The sequence below is a fragment of the Acipenser ruthenus genome, chromosome 19, assembly GCF_902713425.1.
Source record: "Acipenser ruthenus chromosome 19, fAciRut3.2 maternal haplotype, whole genome shotgun sequence".
Lineage (NCBI taxonomy): Eukaryota > Metazoa > Chordata > Actinopteri > Acipenseriformes > Acipenseridae > Acipenser > Acipenser ruthenus.
This window is the reverse complement of record NC_081207.1, coordinates 20,919,262-20,928,368: the sequence shown is the minus strand read 5'-3', so window position 1 is coordinate 20,928,368 and position 9,107 is coordinate 20,919,262. Positions and strand designations below refer to the sequence as shown.

General features: G+C 41.0%; 1 protein-coding gene across 2 annotated transcripts; it reads right to left on the bottom strand.

Moving 5' to 3' along the window:
- Nucleotides 1-260: 260 nt before the first annotated feature.
- Nucleotides 261-8,807, bottom strand: LOC117424427 (fibulin-7-like). Of its 2 annotated transcripts, none has more exons than XM_034040748.3 (9): nt 8,636-8,807; nt 7,093-7,280; nt 4,374-4,530; nt 3,983-4,153; nt 3,462-3,587; nt 2,901-3,026; nt 2,380-2,517; nt 1,712-1,850; nt 261-1,508 (listed from the first exon to the last, which is right to left on the bottom strand). In XM_034040748.3, the coding sequence occupies exons 2-9, from the start codon at nt 7,156-7,158 to the stop codon at nt 1,148-1,150; spliced, it is 1,284 nt and encodes a 427-aa protein (XP_033896639.1). In that variant the 5' UTR covers nt 7,159-7,280; nt 8,636-8,807; the 3' UTR covers nt 261-1,147. The 2 variants fall into 2 exon arrangements, with proteins under 2 accessions (XP_033896639.1, XP_033896640.1); XM_034040749.3 differs by lacking the exon at nt 8,636-8,807 and adding an exon at nt 7,816-7,964.
- Between the last annotated feature and the right edge of the window lie 300 nt (nt 8,808-9,107).

The following is a 9,107-nucleotide window of genomic DNA, read 5'->3' as shown; positions in this document are numbered from 1 at the left end:
AAAATAGTTTATTTGCATGGTACAATTTAATTTGCCTTTCATATGCTCAGTAAAATTAAATCAGTTTGGTCGACTGCTCCTTTTGGCAGGTTCTGCTTGAACCAAGGACGAGTGCTCAGTTCAGGAAGTGCTGAAGTCTTCTCCATGTCATGTTCTATTTTTTTCAGTAAGTAATATGACAACAATATACAGCAATTCCTTTAACAGTAAGCAAATCACAGCTTGGACCTGCAAAGTCTATAACAGCATAATGCAGGATGTATCATAAAAAAGAAGCTTTATTAATAGCAATACCAGCACATCAGAGAATGCAACACACCTCAGCAAAACAAGCTTGGCCAGATATTTGTTTATCGTTTCAATAATAATAGTGGGCCCTAGATGGCGCAGGGGGCTGTTCTAGCTGTCCAGGCTTGGGTTCCTGCTCAGCTCTGATCACAATTTTCAGCAGGATTTCAGCCACTGAAAACGAGTCTATATCACAACTGAATGGCATGTAGGTGGGCCATACATAAACAAACAACGCAAGACAATTACATGAAACACTGTAACATGTCATTTTTTGTCACAAAAGCATTTAGCACAAACACCTTTTTCATTAGTTTTAGGCATGTAAGTGGGTTCCTAATGTTGTGTTCAGATAAAATCAGTTAATGAAGTTTTTACTGTACCTTATAATACTGCTAAAAGGCACACATGATTATATGCAATTACTCCTTTGGGTCCCAGTATAAGTGGGCCATGCTGATACTGCGTTAAAGGATAAGCTCTTCAAGGTGGGTTCCTAATGGGTTTTTAATTTTCTTCTATCTCTGTTGCTCTCCACTAAATAGTCCTATGCACTTTATCATTAAGCACATGCATCTAATAGTACAACAACACTGTACTCATTTTTCAGTTGTACATCTAAAGGCTGAGAGAAACAATATACTCAAATTAAAGCAAATAAAAATTTGGTATTTCCCAGAAGTGAGGGGATAAGTTCTCTTCCCTTGTCGTCTCTCTGTCTGCCAGCTTGCTTGTGTTGATGACTGTATTATGAAGATTACACTCCACCAACTCCTTACCCGTTGAGAGCAGCGTTTGCTTGCTGTAAGATCGATTACATATCCAGGTAGTGTGGCTCCTCGTAGCCTCGTGGGGAAGCCTAGAAGTCGTACTGTGAAATGAAGACGGTCACCTTGGAGATGAACCGAGCCAGGACCGTCTTCTTCTCCAGTTCGGTCATCTCAAGCTCGGCCTCCAGCACAGCAGGCCCCAGGACACGGCTGACCAGGACCAGCTCACCGGTGAGCCGGTCCGAGCGCTGGAGACTGAAGTGACCGCGGCCCCGCCCCCCCAGCAGACCGAAACGCAGGCTGTCCCCGTGCACGCGGGCCGCAGACATGCGGAAGAGCACGCGGGGCACTGACAGGTTGGACACCAGAGACAGGTAGCTGAAGGAGATGGAGGAGGCAGCCTGGGCGCAAGCCTTATTGTCCATTGGACACGGGTTCCGCTCGCAGCGCCTGCCAATGAGAGCAGAGAAACAGGTCACATGCATGATCTATTCATTAAACCATGATTTAATGATTTAAGCCATGACTTCCTGTGCTGTAGGTGACATGATAACTGGAGGGTATGTGATCTACTGCACAGGATATATGCATACATTTAAAATTCACACAAAGTATAAAGTGTATTGGAAGGATGTTGGGGTATGCAGACTCACAGCAGGGAGGTTTTGACGTAGCTGGTGTTCTGTCGTGCTCTGGGACAGTCTGGTTGCACGCACTGAAAGCCTCCGAACGTGTTCACACACAGCTCATCGCGACTGCAGTTGTGCTGGCGGCTTGCACACTCGTCCACGTCTGCAGGGAATGTATCAGAGTTTTTGTATCAGGCTAGTGCCTCTCCCTCCAGCAGAGATAATAGAAGCCAAGCAATGCAGTCTCTCAAACTCAGCTGGTGTAATAACCTTACCATTCTTTAGGGTCCACAGTTGGACTGCAACTCCTCTACAATCTGCATGGAGCCCGAATTTAATAACCAGACATTGGGCACAGTGTAAGGTGATTAGCACTTTTAACCTGGCGAAATGAAATTATTTCCACCCTTTCAACCAATAACTGACATGCTTTGCTCCTCACTGCTGACATTGCTCTGGTGAAATGACCTGGGAAGTGCAAGTGTAACAGAGTTCCTGAAAGTAAGGCATACAAACAGAGAGCTTTTATTAGCCTGCATGAAAACTGCACGTGTGAAACCTAAACAACAAACCGAAGTACACAACAGGTAGGATTTGTGGAATTATATAACCCCTTTATTGTTATATCAGCGGCATGTCAAAATATGAAAATATAACTACTGTGATGCCATTCTACCTGCCTTGTGGCTCACCTTTGCAGTTGCGCTGGTCGCCGCGCAGGCTGTATCCCGGGGGGCAGGTGCAGCGGTAGGAGCCGGGGGTGTTGACACAGGCATGTGCACAAAGGCGGGGCAGCCTTCCCGAGTAATAGAGTTCACACTCATCGAGATCTGAAACACAGACACAGTCTCACACCCTGAACCCAGGTCTGGAGTCACACTGGACTCTCGTTACAGAACTATTCTCTATTCATACAGAACTTTATTCATACAGAATGCTTTGTTATCCAATGTTCATTTGTGAAGGATACCCAGTCACAGTCCACACCAAATCATCCAAAAAAAGGTCATCCTTCAGAGATTTGCTTGCAGAACTGTGAGGGGAAGCTCTACTAGCACCCTGGTAAACTTGTGCCAATTGTCCGTACCTTTCTTGAGCACTAAAGTGAAATACTATTTTCCCTTTTAACAATAAAAAATACGAAAAGGAAAAGGATATTTGAGCAGAATGACTGTCCAAAGTGAATGGGCTCCCTAGTGAGAGGGACACTCACCCTGGCAGAGTCTGTTGTCTCTGCCTGTGATCTGGAAGCCCTCGTCGCAGGTGCACTGAGTGGATCCCTGCATGTTGGCACAGTGAGGCTGTCGGCTGAAGGAGGAGTTGGTCTGGCTTGTCCAATCTGTGGATAAGAGGGAGCATAGGGAGAGGGTGTAAACTAGATGTGATTGGATTACAGATATCTTTTTTTTTTTTTTTTTTAATGTTTAAATACTGGATGCGCCACTCGGGAGCCCCTGATTACAGATTTCTAACAATCAGAATAGTATCTGCAGTGGTTATAGTAAATTGCTAAATAAAAAAAATTAAAATCATCAAAATTGGGTAAGTAGTTCTCTAGATACAAGTAAACATCCCATGCTTCAAATTAACAGGTGAATGAAAGGTTTCCCCCATGTATCCCCAGATTATGTCCTTGCCAAGTTTAATCACAATTAACTCCACCCCAGATATGCATTCCTGTGGGGGATATTTACTACATCAGATGGTCATGCTGCTTTACCACATATTAAGCACTATTTTTTGTTCACTATCCTTTCTTCAGTGAGGTACCTACAGGAGTACACTGAGTTCTGACAGTAAGTCCCAGACCAGCCTCTGGCACACATGCAGACAAAGCGGTTCACATCATCCACACAGGTGCCTCCATTCAGACAAGGGGACTTTGCACACTCATTTATATCTGCAGGAAATAAAAACATAAAACATGAAAAGCAAATAGGTGATACTGAATGTTTTTCTTTTGTGGTGTGATGAGCATGGATAAGCAAGTTCACCAACAAAGCCCATACAAAGTCTAATTAATCTGTACGCTTAATATGATGTACCTACAGTTAGATGGATGAACAACAGATGTACGATGGCCTACTGTACAATCTGTGCTGTACTCTATCTGTACTATAGGCTAACAAATAACAGATACAGTACATAAGGTCATTTCCATACATAAAGGTTGGATTTGAAGATGAGATGCATTGTAAACATTCTCCACTAGAGAGCTTGTTATTTATAGGTGAAACTATTTAAAAATAGTGCTACGTAATAAATTAAATACGCCTTTACAGCCCATTAACTCACTCCTGCAGAAGGGCTGCTGGCCGCTCCAGCTGTGGGATTCCTGACAGACTCTGGTCTCGGATCCTACCAGTTCAAACCCTTTCTCACACAGGAAGTGCACCTCGTGTCCTACCGCTGAGATGCTCCCCAGCTTCCTGCCATTGTTTGGGACCTCCAGCTTAGGGCAGGTCTCTGTGAAGAAAAACACATGGCATGGGGAATTCATGGGGTAGATGGAATAGGACCTAACTCCCCTCATCTCTAGGGCTGCAAAACTTACCCCATTCCTAGGACTGAAGTTCAGATCTCTCTTTGAGTCTCCAGGCTGCCTATCATTTTGGGCTGAGCCCCTAATGCTGAGGGTCCTGCTGCTAGATGTATGTCTGATCATGTGGTGACTCCTGTAACTCACCATTGAGCTTGCTGACCTGCCTGGTAAGGGTGTTCTGCAGCAGGTTGAGTTTCTTGTTCATGGTGCGCAGGCTCTGAAGGTAGGCGGCCTCTTGACCTGACAGCAGCTTCTGGATCTGACGTAGGGAGCTCAGCGCCTGCCTTTTACTGAGACAGTCCTGTAACACAACACAAGAGGGAACGTGTACTACAGAGGATCTTTAATGGCAATTCAATATGCACTCCACAGCAGTAACATTTTCATATTTTGACATACCAATGATACTACATAATTTAGACCATGGGTGGCCAATCAAGGTCCTGGAGGATTTTTAGTGACTTTTTAGTGATGTTCAAAGATCTTAAAAGAAATGTGATTTACTTGGAAGGTCTGTTTTCATGATCAAAGTTAAATGGGATCCAATTTCTTTGGGTGTGAAAAAACACCTTAACTAATTTGATCGGTCTTAATGTGAAAACTGTATAAGGAGCTGAACAGTAAATTACAGGTGGCATTTGAACAGGTGCCCCTGTCCCAGTGAGCTTTGCTCTGGAGCCATCAATACACAACACAGTTCTCAGGGCGTTGGTATAGTCTCCATGATGACTAAGGGGGAGGGAAGTCGTATTTACTCATAAAGAACAACCAACTGCTGCTTGGTGAGCTGATGCCCAAAAAATGTAGTAATCTCTTTTTAGTTCCTCCTTGCGCTAATCTGAAAAACAAACTGATCTGGTGTTTAATTATCTCTCCTTAAAAAGAGGGGTCTGTTCAAGATTTTCTTAAATTCTGCCAATCTGTCAACTTGCCAGTACAGCAGCACAGAAGGCATGTTGAAAGTTGTTCCTGATTAACAGGCTGTTAAAATTCCTTCCATATTTTCATTCGCAGAATAACAGGAAAAATCTACACTTTTCAGTGCTGTGACGAATAGGGCCTTTTCATTGTAGATGTGCAGAAATCTTCTGACAATTAGGGAAACTGGGAGGTTTAGGGGCCTGTGACAGAGAAAGAATGAATCTTGGTTATAAATCTCCCTTCTGACCTGTGAGGGAGCTCTGTAAAGGGAACAGAGTGCCCAGGACTGGATGGTCTGGCAATTCATTCCAAGGGAAAGGTGGATTGGAGGAGAAATGGTTGCACTCGCTAACCAAGGGGGCGTGACTGATGGTACAAAAGAGGACGTGGCTAGGTGATCTGTTCCTTTTGTTATGGTTGAGGTCGAACCAAGAAAGGAGAACTGTAAACTAACCGTGAGTGTTTTGTTTGTTTGTCGTATCTAATCCGGAGCTGTTGCTTAAGGCCAGCACCAATCCCAGACAACACTTCACAACTGTGCACGAATAAATTGTATTTCACCACTAGCACTTTAGCACTCACTCTGGACTTGTGATCGTGTGTGTGTCTTTGTGCGTGTTCTACTGTGTTTATTCATTCGAACTGTGTTTATTCTTTCGGGACTGTAACCTGTTGTTTTGGAACAGTGCAATACACATTGCTGTGTATTGCCTGGGATTATTCTTTGCGGTCGCCAGATCGTGAATTTGGATCGTGTTTGGATCGTGAATTTTGTTGCCTGTCTTCTGTTTCGTAATCACATCACCTCTACACCTGCGCACTGCAAACCGCTTTCCCACAGGGCCCAACATTTGTCTTGAAAGATCAGATGTGGAATCCATTTAATGCATATTGAGCTATTATTCAAAATAGATTTCAACCCCAGCACCTCAATAAGGTTGCTACTGACTCTCTTGTTCTTTATCTGTTTCAGTGGAAGTAGGCACATATCATCTAACATTAAATCAACACAGGTATCTTTCTCCAAATACGCATTCACTACATACCACACACAGATACTAGAATGTTTCTGCTTGTAATGCATGATACTGTATATTCAGAATAGGAATTTCTGTTATCATAACCTTTTCAGTTGTATTGAACAACATTGCATTGCATTCCTCTATTCAGTACCAATTGACTGACCATGAACTTCATAGCCGTTGATTTAAATAGTCCAGTTAGCCCCTGCAGGGATTAGTGCCCTAGGGGAAGAGGATACAGTGAAGGTGGCAGTACAGATATATGCAAGGACAGTTTTACATAAATCTCGAGATTGCTTTTCCAATTGTGATGACACTTGGCATCAATTTCATTTTCTACTACTACTAGAATTTCTCCTCCACCAATAAGGTCAAATTCATCAACAGTAAATAACACCTACTCCTGTGAACTTGCTTTTGACCTTCTAATGAACACTGAGTTATTTATGTAATAATGGCACAACACATACTAATAGAAATCTCGTACTGGATGAAAAAAAGGCCTTGCTATTAAAAAGTGATTAGTAAAACAGTAAATTTCAGTAGTGTCAAAGTTTTAACTTCAGGTTTCCAATTGGTCCCCTGATTATTGCATTGTTAAACTTTTCATTCGAAATACATTTGTCAGTTTGATAATCACAAAAAACGTTTTGTGACTAGGGCCCACTATGTCCAACACAGGTAGCATTGGAGGACTGCAATCCCTGGAGACCAACATGAAGGGCTGCTCGATTTTGTTATAAATTCGGGAGAGAACTTTTTAATTGAATTTGAGTAAATACCTTGTTATATTGCAGTGCTTTTACAGTGCACAACATACAAAGTATTTTCAATGTTATTTATTGACTAGAAGAATGAATTTGCATACTGTGCCTCTAACATTATATGACCATGCTCTCGAGAAAGACTCGGGTACTTACCTGTTTAGTAGAACTGGTGACTTGTGGAAGGTAAATAATCCAAATGAGAAGAAACCGACATTCCATTTTTTATAATCCACGCGGACACCGATGCAATCCTAGACGAATTTATATCTCTTCCTCAAATCTTCAAGGAAACGTGTATGTTGGTTTTTGTCCTTACTTGTGACTCCAGTTTCCAGAGGCACCTTATTTGTTTTAAAAACGTTGTTGAATTAAAAAAAAAAAAAAAAAAAAAAAAAGATTAAAAAATCAACATGTTTTGTGAACTCGTTTAAGTAAATTATTCGGTTTCTTAGCTGACTTATCGCAGCAAAATAAGTCAAAAATTAAACTAAAATAACTCATACATCTTGAAGCTGAGCTTCGTGCGACAACTAAACTTTTTTTTTTTTTTTTTGGAATGCACATGTAAAATATTTCCCTCCTCATAAAAGCCACCCCGGTGTGATTTTTTAAAGTCCTGAAGAAAAAAATCCCTCACATACTAGAAGCAGATCTTTACATGTATATGTATATATATATATATATATATATATATATATATATATATATATATATATATATATATATATATATATATATATATATATATATATATATTAATATTTTAAACGGCTGCACTTTTTTTTCTTGTAGTTTTTTTTAGCTTTTGGAAAGCAACATTATATGCCAATATACAGTATATTTTTACGCCGTTGTCAAATGAAGTTCTACCATCACCTTTCCGTGTGAAAGACCTCCAGTTTGACATCTGAGAAAGAAGAGCGTGCCGTGTCGTATGTGTTTGTCCCTGGTGCTGAAGAGAGTGATGCTGTTGCGCTTGCTGTCCCGAGCTGTGCTCTGGACAGACCACTGACTGCCAGGCAGGACTGCTTCTCTTACCCGCCTGACGAGGGTAGCGGTACCCGGGAGAGGCGGGCTTGGGTACCAGCCAGGAGTGCGCCAAAATAGTGCGATTAATTCACATTTCCCCTCAGCTCTTCAAAACTGTCACCCTGCCCCAAAACACCACATTGGTGTTCAGATATTGGACCATATTTGAACACCCTGTCGTATGCATTGCTTTCTTAATAATATACACAGTTCTCCATTGCTTGATAAAGCACCACTCTACTTTGGTTGAAAGACACCCTGCCCTACTGAGTTAATAGAACTCGTTTAAAATGAAACATAAAGTTGCAATGGGGCATGGTGGGCCTGTTTGATTGAGAGTATGTATTGGGTGTGACTGCATTTGTGGGTCTTCCACGCGCGTATTTATACAGAAGTCTCTACTAGGGGTTTTCTATAAGCTCTGATACTTAACTGTGCAAAAGTAATGTGGTTTTTATTTGATGTTTCAATTCAACTTTGATGTAGGTTGATCTGTTGGATCATGAAAACTCTCTTTGAGGAACAAATGAGTGGGGAAGCCCTCCCACAGACAAAATTAACTACTCTTCTTGTGAGAGAATTTAATACGAACACTAAAAGAGTGCATTTACAACCATAAAATAAAAATAATAAAAAATACGTTTATGTTAAAGTAACTTGTGCATACCTTTGTGGTCTGCTTCGTTGGATCTCTTGGAATGTTTACAGGCCTGTTTGAAGTTTTCTTTCCGTTCGCTTGATTTTCCATTTATGAATTCAGAACATCGTGCTTGTTTGCTTACGTACTAAAAGAGTATAAATGTGTTTCTGTGGAAGCTGTCAAAACAAGTTTGTTGTAATGAGCTGACTTGGAAAAATACTGTAATTGATGCCTCTGTACTGTTAATAGGTTAACTCTGCCCCCTGCAGGTTGTTAGTGGACTCGTATAACGTTAAAAACAAACAAACAAACAAACAAACAAACAAAAACAGGCTTTGACTTTTATTAAAACAATAATATTCCACAATTAAGTTTATTTATGTACTGAATATATATATATATATATATATATATATATATATATATATATATATATATATATATATATATATATATATATATATATATATATATACTGGAAGGCTGTAGTCCTTATCAT

Excerpts from the sequence above, each read along its gene's own strand:
- LOC117424427 (XM_034040748.3), bottom strand. The coding sequence starts at position 7,158 with ATGGAATGTCGGTTTCTTCTCATTTGGATTATTTACCTTCCACAAGTC. Across the intron at positions 4,154-4,373 it reads GCAGGTCAGCAAGCTCAATG|AGACCTGCCCTAAGCTGGAG; the intron begins GTGAGTTACAGG and ends TTTTCTTCACAG. Across the intron at positions 2,518-2,900 it reads AGACAACAGACTCTGCCAGG|ATCTCGATGAGTGTGAACTC; the intron begins GTGAGTGTCCCT and ends TCTGTGTTTCAG.